The following is a 17,424-nucleotide window of genomic DNA, read 5'->3' as shown; positions in this document are numbered from 1 at the left end:
ATAAAGATCTTGTGTTGTGTCGATAATCCTCCACTGATGGTTGTCCTGGAGGGAGAAATTCAGTTATTTCTCCTCCATCAAGGACATTCCACCATCAGCTCTTTGCCAGTCATTTTTCATCAGCCCCTCACTCACTCCTGTACTCCCCTTCTTGCCCTGGCATTCCTGCTGCAGTTGCAAGAGATAAGAAGACACATTGTGGAATGCTATAGCTGGACATGTCCAGATAAGGGTGGATGTGAGAGGGCCAGAGAGGGAGCAAAAGGAGCTAGAGAGGAAAGAGGAGCTGCGTCACAGAGCACGACTTTAATGTTGACTAATGTCTCTGTCCTTGTCCTTCAGCAAAGCCTTCCCCAGGAAGTCCTCGGTCACCAGGACACCTCGCGTCACCTCTGACTCGGACATCCAAGGATCCAAGGATGCCGTCATCCAGGACTTGGAGAGAAAATTGCGCTTTAAAGAGGAGCGCATAAGCAATGGTCAACAGGTGTGTGTGTGTTATGCGTTACGTGTGTGTTGTAGCCTTATTCCATTACTGAAACAACTGTGTGTTTTGCAGGCAGTTGAGAATGAGCGTGTTCAGTAACACAGATTAACAAGTCATTCAACTGTTAATGAAAGAAAACAGTTTTACTGCCCATGACAGTGTATTTAAACAAGCTTTTGTGCCATGCGCCCTCAAATAAATTCTCGATACATAATTACATCCCTAATTAACACAAGGCTCAGATACAGTAGCTAGCTGATGGTGTGTATAAGTGTGTGTTCTGCGACTCACACACTAACCCCCCCACCCCCGCTGACCCCATTAATCCCTGCTTCCAGAGGTTAACCTATGAAGAGAAGATGGCTCGCAGACTGCTGGGTGCTGACAACGCTGCCACAGTCTTAAACACACAGGACACAGAGGAGGAGCCAGTCACACAGGTACGGTGGTTCTTCATTAGGATCCACACACCTGGAGGGAAAAAGCACACACATACACACTCACCTGAACTCATACAGACATGGAAATGTTTGAACAACATGTCTACACCAGCAGTGTAGCACCTTTTTTTTTTAATATCACAAATCCCACTGTATGCATGTGTACAACACAAGCACCTTTCTGTTTTCTGTTTTGTCCACTGATTCTTTGCTGGTGTCGTTCCTGTCTCATGACTTCTGGCTTTCCTTTATTTACTGTTGAATCAGAGCACACCCCCACCGCCAGTCCCTGTAAACACTGTTGAAGAGCGAGTTATGAGAGCAGGGTATAAACACTGTAAAGTCCTCTAGAGGCCCTCCATAAAAAGCTCTGTTTATGCAAACTGGTGGAAAACCAGTGTTGTTGCAAACATGCTGGAGAGTGACGCTGTTCGAAGGCTTGTGTAGCCATTTGTCTGACTGCAAGCCACCAAAAAGTTCTGCAGAAGTGTAGCACCTCCACACAGCGCTGGTTGTTCATTCACGGACGAACTGGCATTTTGTTTAGTTTGTGCAAATGTTTGTTTATATTAATCCTTTATCAGGGCTTATTTCCACTTATAGAAGAAACTGTTTGTTCTATTTATATTAGCAAAGATGAAGCCTTAATTTGGTTTAAGTTTTGAGTTATATTGAGTAAAGCTTTTTTAAGCTTAAGTTTGTAGTCATGAAAACGTCCAATGACAGCTGACAGAGGTGAGACTGGCTCTGAATGACACAGAATCCTCCGTTAACAGGAAGCACACACTGATTAGTTAAGTGAAGTCACAATGCAGATAGTTAACACCACTAGAACTGTGTCCACACTGACGGATGAAATCGAGTTAGCGCCACTCCATTACAGTGTGACGTAGCCTGCTGGCATGAGGAGTGATCTGATTGGTTGTGGCACTACAAGCACTGCGTGGCTCTGAGCACAACTCCAAGCCTGGGTATGTGGCCGGGAATGCCTCAGTGCCAATGCATTGTGAGACACCGCATTTTGATACATAAGTATGTGAATGAGTTTTGGGAGCAGGTAAGATTGAAACACACACAGAATAACTGATGCACAGTGAGAGCACAACACGCAGACAAAACCCCTTTCTTCTCTCAACAGGAAGGCAAGTCATCAGAGAAAGAATTTTTCCCTCAAAAGGTTTTTAAAACCTTTGTTTCTCTCCGTCACCTTCTGGTTTTTCATTCACTCTGTGTCACTGTGTGTAAATGTGCACGCTAAAAGCTAGGACGCGTTCAAGTTGACCAGAACAGGATCAGGCCTGGGAGTTAGCTGGTCCCTGTGCTTCCATATTGACTGTGTAGTCCATTCACAGGCAGGTGTGTCTGGTAAACACAACAGAATAGGGCTGATTGAGCATGAGCCTCTGCCACCTTTTACAGCTTGTTGTTGTTGTGTTTGGGTAGTTTGAATTGATTCAGATACTGAAGCATGTTTAAGCCTGATTCTCTCAGCACGTTTGGTTTTACCCAGTTTTCACTTCTGCCTGCAATGCATGCTGCAATGTTACTCTGCATTTGAAATTTAAACAGCAGTTAAGTTATATCTTTAGCAAGGAAGGATGATTGAATATTACTTTGTAAGACTGTAGAAAGGAACATGCTGCAGCAGCTGCCTCGGTGATATTACAGGATAATCCCTCAGTAGATCAGGACGGGCCACTTCTGTGATTGCTGTCGTTATGAGTGAGTTCAGGAGGATAAATGCTGGTTCTGCAGCTGTGCCCGGGGCCTGTCATTATCCGTGTGATGTGTCATCAGACCATACCGCTCTGCAGATGTTCCCTCTGCCCCAGCAGAGCTACAGTGGTGAGAGATTGATGGAGATGGGGGGGAAGGAGGAGTGGCTCATCTGGGCAGAGAGAATTAGAGAATTGGGAGAAAGTTGGTAGTTTGGGTGACAATGAAGACAGGTTTATGAGTGTGTAAAAGGTTTGGAATAGGGCTCTCTGCACGCTCTTAAGTGTGCTTGCCTTTGCCACGCGATCACACAAATCTACCATAGTACTTCTGTCTCAGTCTTTCTCTAAATCTTTTCTCTTTTTTCGCTCTCTCTCTGGCACGTAGGAATACAAAGTGTCCAGCTTCGAGCAGCGCCTGATCAGTGAGATTGAATTCCGTCTGGAGCGCTCTCCGGTGGAGGAATCGGACGACGACGTGCAGCACGATGAAGACTCTGCCGGCCAGGGGGTGGCACCATCCTTCGACCAGAAGCTCAAACACTTCAAAGTCTTTGAGGGCATGCCGGTCACCTTCTCCTGCAAGGTCCATGGAGAGCCCAAACCAAAGGTGGGAGGTTGTACTGTACATGTTACTGAATGATTAAACATCGTTGGAGATAAATATTTTGTAATTTTGAAGTATTTATGACAGCCTGGCTTCCTTGCTTGGGAGTTGCTGATGTGTGATGTCGATGATGGAGGGTGTAGATATCATACATATGCTCTGTGTTGTGATAAGGGGAGGCCCTTCGCAAGAACACACACTGGCCTGGGCTGGCTGCCTGGCTCTGTCCATGTTAATGGCATGGTGATGACAGGCCTCAGAGCGAACTGATGAAATAAAAGAGAAGCAGAGAGATAGAGGTGAAAGCGGGATAGAGCACTGCATTAAAACAGTTTAAAGAGGAGAATTAATATTGAAAATGTGAAATTTCATCTGCTCCATTCAGTTTGGGCACTAAAAGCATTTGTCTTCTTCTGTTATCCATTGATTTTGGTATCAAGGTCAGTATGTGAAATCATAACTTAGTGATAGTTGTGGTCTGTTCTTTCTTATCTTGTCTCACAGGTGTACTGGTTCAAAGATGGCAAGCAAATCTCCAAGAGGAGTGAGCACTACAGGATCAGCCGTGACGCCGATGGAACCTGCTCTCTGCACACTGCCGCAGCCTCACTGGATGATGACGGCAACTACACCATCATGGCAGGCAACCCTGAGGTGAGCAGATAACATAAACATCAAATGTTATTGAACAAGTGTGCACACACATCTGTTTGGCTGCCCGAAGGAGATGTCAGTGCCCATTAGCGAGAAAATAATGAGTATCAAGATAATGTCTGCAGCCTGAAGAGGAAGAAGGCGTTGAATGAGACAGGAAATCACCAAATCCCTCATGAGGGCCAAAAGTTCATGTGTTACAGGCTTTCAAACACCCTTCACCAGCTCTAACACTCACATTTTATTTCCTCCTGCCGCTCTGACTGATGCTTGTGGTGTCAACACCTCATGAGCTCCCTCTCTTGCGTGTCTCTCTTCCCATCACAGGGCCGAGTGAGCTGCACCGGCAGGATGATGGTCCAGGCTGTGAACCAGCGAGGCCGAAGCCAACGCTCCACACCCGGACACATGCGCAGGTGAGGCCTCGCTGACCAACGGGAGAGGGAGTGAAGACAAACAGAATATCTCAGCGTTTTGTTCACGGCCTCGAGCTGCCGGCTGGCACATGTGCGGCCGGCTGTTCACCATCTGCACGACGTCTGTGCTCACTCACACTTCCGCGCAGATTTAAAACAAATGTTTGCTGTGAGCTGAATCACAGTTTTTTCCTTTGTTGACCTGTCTGTTCAAGAAAGAAAAGCTCAGCGTTAATGAGAGGGAACACCTGTTTGCTCTGCTCTGTTTTTCCTTGCTCTAATGACCTCGTATATACAGTGCGCATTCATCCAAGCCCAGATATCGAAAAAAGCACACAAGATCACAGACGCTCCTCAGAGCACATGAAGAAAAAAACACCTGTAATCTGTTATCTGGATGAACACTCCCTGAGCTCGGAGATGTTTTGAGTGAGAAGAGAGATCGAGATAACAATCAGTGTCTCCTGCTCTCTTTCTTTTCCCTCACTGGTTGACGTGCAGGCAGAGTGCTGATGTCGTGGTTATAGGGCAGAATTACAGGAATGCCTGAGGGAGACTCTCACAGTTCAAGAAAGAGCAAGTGGAAGGATGCCAGAGCAGGAAATAAGGGCAAAAAGCCCCAAAAAGTTCATGTTATGTCTATGAGAGGGGGAATAGATCATACACGAGTAAGCATGAATGTGGAGAGAAGTTTGGTATTTAAAAGAGTACTGCACTCTGTGTCTTAAATGTTTGAATCCAAACTTCATTATTAACTAATTATACGTGTTCTCACTAAAAAGGAAGTTCCAAAGTGAGTTTTACATTCAACAAATGAAAACCGAAAGGCTCCAGGCAAATTAAAGACTTCTAAAAGCTGAAATTTGTTGTATTTCCTAACAAAATGTGTCCTTTTTTGGACAAAATTAAGACTTGTTATGTTAAAATTCCAGCTTTTCTGAAATAGAAATGAATGAAAAGTTGCAAAAATTCAAAAGTTTCCCTCTCCCTATCAGGCCCAGGTCCAGGTCTAGAGACAGCGGTGATGAGAACGACAACATCCAAGAGCGTCACTTCCGCCCCCACTTCCTGCAGGCGCCCGGTGACCTCATCGTTCAGGAGGGCCGACTGTGCCGGATGGACTGCAAGGTAAATACACGCCTCTTGCTCCTGCACAACCTGTGCCAACATGGGCACACAGTGTGATACAAGGGGGGGTCTGAATTACAGAGAAAGATTAGCTACATTCATCACAATGTGGCTTCCATCGGTAAAAGACTGTGCTGCTTACTGAAGGACACCTTTAAAACTTAAAAGCAGAAAAGACAAATTATACACTCAGTTTTTTGGTTTGGTATGGCATGTCAAGCTATGATATTTAATGTGAAGAAGATCTTTTTATATATGACCGCAAGTTATGTCAGAAGCTGCCATTTTTACTTTTGCTTACCCTCTGCCTGTCTACTTACAGTGAGTTCGATCCAATGGGATCACAGCCAGCTTCTGCTTTCAGCTTCTATCCTGTAGGTGAACACAGCATCCGATTCATGCTGCTATTCTTTGATTGAGGAAAGACGGGGAGATGGTTTAAAATAACTGAGACATGACTTGAAAGGAAAATGCCCGCACCAAAGAGAATATGTTAATCATAGTAATAGAGAAAGCCATTTCAGATCCGCCCTTTAATTCACTGTCTGTATCGCGTTCAGGGAGGCTCCGCATTTGCGCTGCCAAAGAAACATTTCCCTTTCCGTGCATTCCAGTTTCTTTAGGGAGTAAAACAGAGATGTTTCATCACTTCCTCACGTTATGAGTGGCTCAAAGCAGACAAGGAGAATACAGAGGTGTCATTTTTCAGGGATTAAGTGGGATCAATACAATTATTTCCGCTTGCACCACTCGTGCCCATTTTCTCTCTTCATTTTCTTCGTCATCACCTTGCCTCCCTTCGGCCTGCAGCGCTTGGAAACTCTTTGAAAGCTGGTACATGTAATAAAATAAAACAGGCCCACAATTAACTCTCTATAAAAAGACTGCCTTCTTATGCTTGTCAGACATAAACTGAGAGTCTCCATTCCTTCGGAGCCCTTAATGTCAAAGGATATTTATAGCAAATATTTATTTCAAGCTTTCCAAAACTTTCCATGCTTAAAACGTCCGGACTTCTAAAAGTGTATCCGGCTGCTTCCAGAAATACTTATCACTGCTTAGGTTACTCCCCTGTGTGATATCTGTGAACACTGTCGTTCATTTGCACATTGTAATATCAAACATATGCATTTTCCAGGTGGGCCAGGGGGGAGTAGACGGGTCTTTTCTCACTGCAGTTTATTCCCATGACATGAGTGCAGGCCACCAGGCTCCTCCAGACAAACACAGCGCAGACAGATTAACCAAACACTGCTGTTTTCATACTCCCAATAAACACACGCCCCCGCAGAACACATGCAGCTAATATACTAATTTGCTCCAACAATAACAAGCACACACTGCGCTTACTAACAAGCATCCACACATTCAGTGAATTTGAATGTTTTTGCTGTGTTCATTTACCTTCTGTAGGTGAGTGGCCTGCCCACTCCCGACCTCATCTGGCAGCTGAACGGGCAGACCATCCGCCCGGACTCCTCCCACAAGATGCTGGTGAGGGAGAACGGCGTGCACTCGTTGGTCATCGAGCCCGTGACTAGCCGCGACGCGGGCATCTACACCTGCATCGCCAGCAACCGAGCCGGGCAGAACTCCTTTAACCTAGAGCTCATTGTTGCAGGTAAACAGAAACATACAAAACAGTAGTTGACATGTGCGCAGAGGATCAATTGATGTTGCCGTGATCTGAACCAAGAAAAGTACCTCAGTAACAAGCTCTTTCCACAGCCAAAGAGATGCACAAGGCCCCGTCATTCGTCGAGAAGTTGCAGAACACAACTGTGGCCGAGGGTCATCCCGTGCGACTGGAGTGTCGCGTCACAGGGGTTCCCTATCCACAAATCTTCTGGAAAAGGGAGAATGAGTCATTCACTCACAACACAGACAGAATCAGGTAAATGAAACGTTTAAAATAGCACTTTAAATATGTTTTGATGCTCGCTTCATCCTACATTTGTACCATTAAGGGCATTTCCCCCCCCAAAAAATGGACAATAGAATATGTAAATAATCATTTCCCTCCCGTCAATTTTCTTTCCCAGCATGCACCAGGACAACTGTGGCTACCTGTGTATGATCATCCAGCCAGCCATGAAAGAAGATGCTGGCTGGTACACTGTGTCAGCCAAGAATGACGCCGGCATCGTATCCAGCACTGCACGCCTTGACGTCCACAGTAAGTTTTGACTCCAGCGTCTCTTGTGTGGATTTTTTTTTTCCTCTCTTCACAATATTAAACCCCCTCTGCTCCCTCCTCAGCTCAGTGGCAGCAGCCCAACCTCCCCAAGCCCAAGAAGGTGCGCCCCTCCACCAGCCGCTATGCAGCACTGACAGAGAGAGGGCTGGACGTGAAGGCAGCCTTCTTCCCTGACTCCAGCCCGCTGCAGCCCGGTGGCCTGGTAGAAAGTGACGACCTGTAAAGACCGCAGGAAGGCACGAGGATTGTGACATCAACCCCACCAAAATAAAAAAAGAACCCTGAAAGCTGCCCTCCCAGCACTCCTGAGACAAATACTTTATGACGGCGTCGAGGGGGCAGAGTATAATCTTGACCACCAGAGGGACTTTATCATTGATACAGAACTAAAGGGTCGGTGGGCAGAGTGAGCTGGTGCAGCCTTGGTTTTCATATGTTTTCATTGTATGACACAACCTATTATATTACAGAAACCCATCAAGTTGTTTCCCCAAGCTTCATTTTATCAACTGGACCTGGAAAACGATTGAAGTGGAAAAGACTGTTCATGTTTCATGAACTGTGCGGTTGACTCTTGTTTTGCAAAGGGTTGTCTTTTTAAGTGCCTCTCGTGTCTGTAAAGATTTAGAAAGAAAAAAGAAAAAACAGGTTTAAAAATGAAATGAAACATAGAATTACTATGCATGTTCAAGTGGTGCCATTTGAAATACGCAGACTAATACTGTATCTATACGTAGCACTCCACCATCTTTGTGTAGAAGTGGGACATGTCAGAGAAGAGATGACTTAAAAAGACTGAATGACGAAGGAGATCACAAACTTTTATTCTGTGGGCTCGTGTAGCACAGTGCTGGTATCTACAGTATCTGATTATAGTTGGGAGTATCATACATACATTTGCTTACAGATATTGGAAAAGGCCGGGCCTTATAAACAGTATGTTTAGTGTTTTTTTTTTCTCTTTTTTTTGCAAATGAAATGAGGTTTGGGAAAAAGAACGCTCACATGTGGATGAGATTTGTTGGTTTGTGGGTGCAGCAGAACTTAGGAAAGTTTGTATCTAACAGACACAGGAGGGACAGCGAAGGGGAAAAAAAGCAGGTTTTTTTGATGGACATCAACTTTAATGTGGTATGTATGTAAATGAAACACTTGATAGAGGGATGTGAGTGACTGTGGCAGTGGTGAAGACGACAGCTGTGGTGGAAGATATGGAAAACGTCATTTTTCTGATTTATTTTAAAAGTGTGAATTGAAATGTTCTCACTCGAGAGAGGGTGCTGTGAAAGGTTTCAGTGTATTTGTCACACACATCACAGATTGTCCATTTTATTTTTGTACGAAAAAACTTTCCCAGCAATCTTGACATAAATTATATCAGCAGCCTTTTGTTCACTGATAAAAAAAGAATCTTTTCTGTATCATGAAATTTTATAAATATATTTACCGCCTTAAATCACTTGTAGGCTTAATGCAAACACTATTTCTTTGCATGTTATTTTTGGACACTTGTACAGTGCCAAACAACTTTTTCCAGGATGTATAAAAACACAACTTTTTTTCCAGTATTCAGGGGTAGAAAACACTCTTAAGCTGGTGGAAAGTGAAAGGCAAGGTATATTTATATCTACTATTTCCGTCACCTCTGTAACACTATACAAAGTGGACATCTTTTTCTGTGTCTGTTCAGATCTTGCATCAGCTGACAGTTACTGTGTTTGCACATTTCTATGCCAATCAATGCCTGTATATGGATTGTTCTCCTGATATTATTTTAGGTTATGAAAGTTAATAAAAATCAAACTCTTCAGAGACAGCGTGAGATGTTTTTATAGACTGGCAGGCTCTTCCTAAAACAATAAGAGAATGCCAAAAAACACATTATCAGTCACAGTGGAAATACCAATCTTGCTAAGAATGCTAATCAGAGTGTAATCTAAACCAATCCTTTAATAGAAAACGCAAGATTTAGGACACAAGTGCACATACAAGAGAGAGAGCACATTGAAGATGCTCATTGAAAGTCACGATTAATAACACTTATGGATGGTAACAGCATGTTTCAAATGTCATCACTGAGCAGTCAACCTCCAACCCCGTCCATCCACACTACAGATCCAGAGCTGTAACCAGACACTCAAAACATTCCCAGAGCTAAAAATACCCCCCCCCCCCCCACCACTACCTCTAATTTCCTCCAGCTGCAGCCCAACATGCCTGGCCCCTCGACAGGCCCCTCCAGAGGTGGGCTTAAGGGGCCGCTGGCTGTGAGGGGGTCTCCCGGGGGAGGTGGGAGGGGGGACAAAACATGAGCGGGCGCTTTACAGTCATGGAAAAAGGACCAACAGCGTTCAAACTACTGATCAAATTTAGGACCTGAGGGCACAGAGGTCTGGACTGGGCCAGACACTCTGGAGTCAACAGCGTTTAGTCATGACACACATCATCAGGCCACGCCCACAGTGTCCGGACAGAGTGACTCAGCAGAAAGACAGTGATCCTCTGGAAGATGTGGATTTGTGTCAACAACAAGCAATGGCCTGTTTACAACTTGTGCAAAGATTTTGTTTCCTTTTTGTGTTTTGCAGCAATGAGTTTGACAAGAAAACAGGTGATAGTAAATAATGTATATCCAATCTCACACTCAATGACATTCATCTTCAGCCATGAAGCCTTGTTAAGTGTAAATGTTCACTTTTTACTGTGATGCTCCTCAGTCATGAGGAACATAGAGTCCTCTGTCCCTTCATCTTAATCTGGAGCCATTTCCTCTACAGTCTTCTGTGTCTTAACATATACATAGACATACAATTTTCCAGAAAAGGCAGAGTGAGGCTTTCACCTGCCTGAGGGAGATAATTCCATTGGAAGGCCCCATTGCCTACATGGCCAGCTGCAGTCCTCCATCCACCACCAGCACCTGTCCTGTAACATAGGAAGACTCCAAAAGGAAGAGGACAGCCTGGGCCACCTCCTCCGGCTCGCCAAATCTTCCCAGCGGGATAGAGCGCAGCCCGTCCTCCTCCTTCAGCCCTGCGGTCATGTCGGTGCGGATGAAACCTGGAGGCAATAAAGGGCAGGGATATGAGAAAGACTATAAAAAGGACAACTAAGATGACAGAAACAAAGAAGCCGGAGCAGGTGCTGAGAGGAAAGGTGAAGTAAGGGGACAGATGGAGTTGTACTGTACCTGGAGCCAGCAGGTTAACTCTGACGTTACGTGAAGCGACTTCTTTAGCCAAAGAGCGTGTGAAGCCCTCTAGACCGGCTTTACTGGCACTGTACACACACTGGCCGGCATTCCCTTTCAGGCCCACAACAGAGCCTTTAAACAACAACAGACAACAAACATCCATTAAGACTACTTACTATGATAGAAATGTTATGAAACATAAAACACTAAAGCTATTATTTGATTCCATTATGGTTAAAGGACAATAAAAGTGTTTTAGCCCAATAAATACAGTTCACTAATAATTTCCATTAGTCCCAATCAAAAGCACACTATAGGTTAATAGACAGACGAATGAAGTCCTCCTATGTTCAGGTCAGCAACTGGCTTTAATATATCTCAGTATACTAATAAAATCAATTCACAGAGACATGTGGATTTCATGTCAGAAGATGAAATTCATATTATACTTTTCTCATCGTTTGTCATCCTGGTTTGATTTCCTTACCATGCATGTTCTACGCTGTTTAGCTTGTTGTCTAGGGTGTTGGAGACAATAATGGGAATGTTATGGTTTTAACTAAAAAGTAATGAGATATTTGTAGTAAATGGGCTAAAGCATGGACAAATGTATGTACATGTAATTGTAAAAAAATGTAAATGTAAAACCAGTGTGGGCCTTTAAAGTAACACTTATGAAGAAAGAATAAATGATGTACACTGCCACCTAGTGACCAAACTGAAAACATAACACTAATCATGGAGGCCATTGGATTCAGAGCTTGCACTACCTATATTAACAATGGCTGCTCCCTGGGTGTGCAGCATGCTGCGCAGTGCTGCCCTGCAGGTCAGCATGGAGCCCAGCAGGTTGGTATGAAGCAGAGCCACCATGTTTTCTGGCTTCATCCTCAGTAACAGAGCATCCCTGAACACACACACACACACACACACACACACACACACACACACACACACACACACACAGGTGAGCCATAAAGTTCAGTATTCTATGACAACATTATATACATTTATATATATATGCCCACACATGCTTTTGCAAACACTGCAGGGCATCAGCAGAGGAGCCCGCTCACCTGTTGATGCCAGCTGCATTCACAAGGTAAGAGATGTTTCCACAGGTCTTCTGGATCGTCTCAAAGGTTTTCTGCACCTCCTGCTCTTTGGAGACATCACAGCTGAAAGCCACGTGGTCAGCTAGAGAGCAGACACAGAAGGTCTGTGAGGATGTTAATGCTTACAAGACTGCAGTCTGCTCATAACAGCTGCAGGTACTGAAGGTCCACATTTCTTTTATTTTATAGCACATGTTCTGTGTATTTGTTTGCACTTGTGTGTGAGACTAACATGAAACTGGGGACACGCTGTCAGCATCACATTTCTTTTTGTAGTAACTGCATTCATTACTTTTTATTTAATTTTGTCTGGCTTCTGAAAGAAAATCATTTGTAGCTGGATCAAGTCAGAGCGGGAAATAATGTAACTGTGACATTTTCTTTAAAAAGCTCAAATTTCCTGGCAGTTGCATTGTTGAAGAAATAATAAAAAAACAAAATCAACACTGCTTTCACAGTCCATCACTGGAAAGAGAGAGAGACATTAAAAGAGTGACTGGACTTTCTGATCTGTATTGGTTCATTGCATGAGATTTAAATCTTGCCTACTGTAGCATGCATCTATGCATGTTTGTGTGTTTGTATCTGTGTGCATATACAGCTCTTTACCTCCATGTAGAGATGCCACAGTGGAGCGGGCAGCGTCTTCGTTCCTGGAGACAACAGCCAACCTGCAGCCCCTCTCTGCCAGCAGGTGGGACACGGCCTTCCCAATGCCCCTGGAGCCCCCACACACCACGGCCAGCCTGGACATGACACTGCAGGAGAGACAGACACATCACCACACCACCACAGGACTGCACCAGTGGGTTCACAACTGAAACAGCCATACTGTGCATTTTCTGTACTGTACAATAACTACAACAACAACAATTATTATGTATGTAAATTGATTGTTTTTTAAAAACTGTAACAAACAAAAAAACGAACTAAATGTAAAAAAAAAATGTATATACCACACAGAAATATAGGGCATAAAGAAAACATGAGATAAGGTCACTACTGACTACCATGCTATAAAACAAAATGCACTGAAGGCGCCCAAACTCTACCATGAAGTCTATACTTAGCTGCAGGAATAATGTAGGTTTCTATGTATATGATTTTCCAAAGGGAGTTGATAATATCTGAATCATGTAGAGGACTGTTTAGGAGTAACAACAGGCTTGTGAACTCTGAACAGAAACGGCTCAGTGAGGACTGTCTCGGTCATGACAAGCTCATGATGTTAGCTGGTAATGTTAGCAGTTTTTCCAGCTAGATAACGATGACTACGTAATAAAGTTCATAAAAGTAGTCGTTACTCACCTTATTTTCGACTGTTTTTTTTCGTCGGACAAAACTTGTTCCTCTGTGTATAAGTTTACTGACTGAAAATGAGCAGACTGTCAGCGTAGCGGGGGCTCACGGAGGTCGCCATGTTTCTTCTCGGTGTTGTTGCGTTGCTCGTCACCAGTCGATAGATGGCGCAGTGGACTCGCAGCACACAGCGCGGTACAGGACCGGACTGGTCTGTCACTGTCTGTCACATACATCCTGGTCAAGGTTCGTGTCTCGGAGGTTTTGCTGTGCTCCAAGCAGCCAAAGTACACGGTAATATTTGTCCACGTGGACTCCAAACACCGCGACAACCTGACGTGGTCTCAGTGAAAGCTGCAGGTTCACCAGTCATTTAAATAGCCCAGTAAATTTAACAGGCCAGTATCACTTTTACACATTGTTTACTTTGATGTGTGTTTGCAATTGACAATTTGGAAAAGTAAGAACAGACTGACTAAGAAATGACTGGAACTGCAGAGGGCGTGTATTTTTGTACTACTGCTGTTGGATGTGTGTGCAGTGACCTTATTATTAGCATCATAATATTCCTGTCTTAATTATTATTATGGTTAATATTTACTGTAACTCTTATTTCACATGAATAAATTACAGTTCTCGCTGAGCTCATGTTTAGAAGATGAGCTATTTATACTGACACATGGAGTGCTGAAATAACTCATTGATTGTTAATTGCAGTCATTCATTCTCCTGTCCTTTTGCCTCATGTGTCATTGTTCCCCATGGAAGCATTTTTCACCAGGAAGGCAAAACTGTCAGTGACGTACAAAAAAAAAAGTGAGTGATGTTGAGAGTGGGTGGCCTCGGCTCACACCTGGACAGTCCATCAGGCCGAGGCATCCTGCAGGATTGATTTGCTGAGGTTAAATCACATTCACCACCTGCGCCGGAGTGGACCGGTGACACTGAGACCTGCAGTATGAATCATATCCGTGCTGCAGAAGAAAAACACAACCTACACTATCACTATAATGTGCTTAAAATGTTATTACTCCTTTCCACGGTGTTCATTAATAAACTGTGTCAGAGAGAAATAGAACTTGATTTGTATTCAGATCACCTCCCTGAACACCGAGACATTATTACCCTCTTTCACACCTTAGTGATCTAATGATACTTGCCAACAGACCCGTATTTTGCTCTCTCATGCACAAACACATATACAAGCTAGACATTACTATTCAGTACTGAGCCCTGGTTCAGACCTGCATGACAAACATCTTAATGTTTTCTAGGTAATTTACTTGGAACTATTTTCTTAGATTAAATCCCAATAACTGGCATCTTTGAATTCGGTTCTAGTAATGAAGTGGGGACATTTTCTTGAACATGTATGGGTCATTGTTGTGAAATCCCTTTGAAATACTTATGCATACTGAACTCTATTCAAGCAAGCCAAATACCCGACCCCTAGTCTGTTATCTAGTACAGTAAAGGGTTCAAGGAGGACTTGACTGACACTCCTCTCACTGAGTAACTTCAAATGGCTCACACACCCTGAGCTTAAACATTGTCAAGACATTCTTGACCTTGAGACTCAATACCTGAACTATCGACAGCCCTTGCGGCTATGATTATTGACTTTGACCTAAACTGTGGACACACACACACAGCTTTTCCTACATTTACTCACATGCATGTCATTCAAATATACACACTCTGAACACACACCCACAACTCAGTTCTGCGACAATTCTTTCATCAAATTCAGCATTTGTATTTACCAAAGCAAAACAAGCCAAGTCGCCAAAGAACATGAAACAAATGTGATGAAGTCAGACAGAATTATTTGAATATACATATTCTTTGCTAAAATAAAAGTACTTGTTTTTATTATTCCCGCTCAGTAAAGTCTTATGCTCATACATTGGAATAATGTATTTCCATGGTAACCCATCCTCTGCAGGGAACCGTGTGCAGCACAATGACCTCTCTGGGTGCTTGTCAGTTCCTGTCAGTGTTTCCCAGCTGAACACACTGGGAAGGACTCACCTCTCTTTGCAGCGCTCTGCGCTGCTGTAAGTCACAGGAGAAGCTCCAGGAAACTTACCCCAAACACATTTAATTAGGAACAACTGTCTTTTTATTGTTAATTCATCCTATTTGTATGTACTTTCAGTCAAACCCAGAACCTGTGCATCTTAGGCCATCCAAAGCTTCGACAGGGAAGAAGGGGCAAGGCAAGGACACGAGTACTCAGTCCTGTCAACAGCGGTCTATGTCTTTGATAACACTCCTGGTTAGACAGTTCTGCACTGGCTGCAAGTAAGCAACATAACACACGTAACGAGAGAAAACAGAGGGAAAGAGAACACTACATTACTGTCACGAAACAATGACTTAGCCTGAGGAAATTATGGAAACCATTAGCTTTTATTGTTATAGAGATTTTTACAAAATGTGCTATTCCCTCAAATACTTCAGAATGTTTTTTCACATAATAGACTTGTGCCAAATAGGTTGATTTCAGTTTCACCATTTTCAGACAAACAACAGACTAACTACAGACAAGAGAAAATAAAATAAAAAAAATCAAGTAAGTCACCTTGGCATGAGGAAAATCTGTTAAGTTGAATGAAGCAAACTTAAGTAGCCATGTGTTCCAATAAATGAAAATACAGTTTATTAACTGTTGTCAGAAATGCTTCATGTTTTGAGAACTGTGCAGCCTATGCATGAACAATATGTACGAGTCAGTATGATTAGAAATGTTATGATAGTGCATGAATGTGTGCATCTGTGTGGGAGTAAGTCTGATGTGTATTTTAAAGGCTTACCAGTGAAATGAAAAGACACTCGGAGGAGCAGTTTAGCATAGAGCCTGAGGTTGGTGTGGTGATTGCCAAGACAACAATGCAATATATCATATTAATTCTACATAAGTACCAATTCAGAAAGACAAAAAAGAAAAAGGCCCTAACAGTGATTTGTACCATCCTTTTCCACATTCTCTCCAAATTTCAAACAAACTACAACATATTCCAGCAGTCAGTTACACAGTGGTCCCCCTCAATTAACAACAAAAGACGAAAAAAAAAAAAACACACACTTGATACTATGGGTCCAATTCAGTCAGCAAATTCATTCGCAAAGCCAAATTTGGCACGATTCAGTGATTGCCTCAACTTTAAAGTGTTTAAATATCGCCTCAGACCTCATAGGACTCGCTGAAGCTCGGATGAATAAGTCTCATTACATTAAATGCAGTTGGGTCCACTGAAGCAGGAGGGGCCAGCCTATAATGTTACCTAATAATACCTTTACTCTGGAGAATTCAATTCATTTAACCAATGTATTTTAGAGAATACATGAGGGAAAAGAGGAATTACATGTTGAGATATTTGATCTGATAAAAGACACTAGTCCTTATTCTCAATAAAGTATTAATTCTAAAATGGCCCATTCTTTGTTTTATGTTTAACAAGCACCAAAACTACGACCAAATCCCCTCCAATCACAAAGAAATCTTACAGTAATTCAAGTCAATACAACATTTAACATTAAAAACTTTGTATAGACGTAATGTACAACTAAACCCAATCACAAAAAGAAAAAAAATCAAGGGGGTCAAAGTGATTTGATTTCAATAAAACCTTATCTTTTGAGATTCAACAGAATTACAACACTTCACATCTCTTCCTGTGGAGCGATACAACAATATGTTACTTTAGGCAAACATTCTGTGCTTTAGCTAGCTGTGTTTTTATTGCCACAAGTCACATTAGGAATGAGTAATAGTGAAAACTGCCTGCTGAAGGGTGAGTGTGTCCTGTGTGCCTTACTGCGTGTCCAGGTTAGTTATATGAGAGACTTTCTAAGAGCAGCAGGTGTCAGCCTTTGTGGAATTTGTAATAAACATAAATATACACTGAGAGGAATCTGTCGTGCACTGTTACGGAAATGTTATGTCGCTCCTGTGATGTAGAGCTACGTCTGGGTTTGGCTTTTGCCGAGGGGTTAAGAGAGAAGCTACTCTGGTCAGTAAATACAAAGAAGGTACAACGTAAGCAACATTTGACTGCAAAGTCTATCTTGGAGTGTGTTTTCCGCATATTAAAAAAGGCATAATCAAATAGTCCTGCGACACATCTATTACCACTTTGTCTCCTGCAGAAGGCTTCGTTAAGCGCATGC

General features: G+C 43.1%; 2 protein-coding genes across 5 annotated transcripts in view; one reads left to right on the top strand and one right to left on the bottom strand.

The window, feature by feature from the left end:
- The window catches only part of palld (palladin, cytoskeletal associated protein), a 48,880-nt gene extending 39,422 nt beyond the window's left edge, over positions 1-9,458 (top strand). For 2 of the 4 annotated variants that reach the window (XM_070908585.1, XM_070908586.1), the window contains 11 exons: positions 343-487; positions 826-927; positions 2,066-2,104; positions 3,031-3,252; positions 3,754-3,903; positions 4,231-4,319; positions 5,315-5,447; positions 6,861-7,068; positions 7,176-7,341; positions 7,490-7,623; positions 7,707-9,458. In XM_070908585.1, the coding sequence (XP_070764686.1) occupies positions 343-487; positions 826-927; positions 2,066-2,104; positions 3,031-3,252; positions 3,754-3,903; positions 4,231-4,319; positions 5,315-5,447; positions 6,861-7,068; positions 7,176-7,341; positions 7,490-7,623; positions 7,707-7,867 (1,549 nt within the window). In that variant the 3' untranslated portion in view covers positions 7,868-9,458. Of the gene's footprint in view, positions 1-342; positions 488-825; positions 1,042-2,065; positions 2,105-3,030; positions 3,253-3,753; positions 3,904-4,230; positions 4,320-5,314; positions 5,448-6,860; positions 7,069-7,175; positions 7,342-7,489; positions 7,624-7,706 lie in introns of all 4 variants that reach the window. The other 2 variants (XM_070908584.1, XM_070908587.1) reach the window with 2 other exon arrangements.
- Positions 9,459-10,525: 1,067 nt separating this feature from the next.
- cbr4 (carbonyl reductase 4) lies at positions 10,526-13,323 on the bottom strand. The gene is made up of 6 exons (XM_070909497.1): positions 13,261-13,323; positions 12,562-12,710; positions 11,914-12,034; positions 11,608-11,744; positions 10,835-10,969; positions 10,526-10,704 (listed from the first exon to the last, which is right to left on the bottom strand). Exons 2-6 carry the CDS (start codon positions 12,704-12,706, stop codon positions 10,526-10,528), a joined length of 717 nt encoding a protein of 238 aa, XP_070765598.1. The 5' UTR covers positions 12,707-12,710; positions 13,261-13,323.
- Positions 13,324-17,424: the final 4,101 nt, after the last annotated feature.

The sequence above is a fragment of the Enoplosus armatus genome, chromosome 7 (assembly GCF_043641665.1).
Source record: "Enoplosus armatus isolate fEnoArm2 chromosome 7, fEnoArm2.hap1, whole genome shotgun sequence".
Taxonomy (NCBI): Eukaryota; Metazoa; Chordata; class Actinopteri; order Centrarchiformes; family Enoplosidae; genus Enoplosus; species Enoplosus armatus.
The sequence above is the reverse complement of the archived record's forward strand: the minus strand, read 5'-3'. Positions and strand labels throughout refer to the sequence as shown.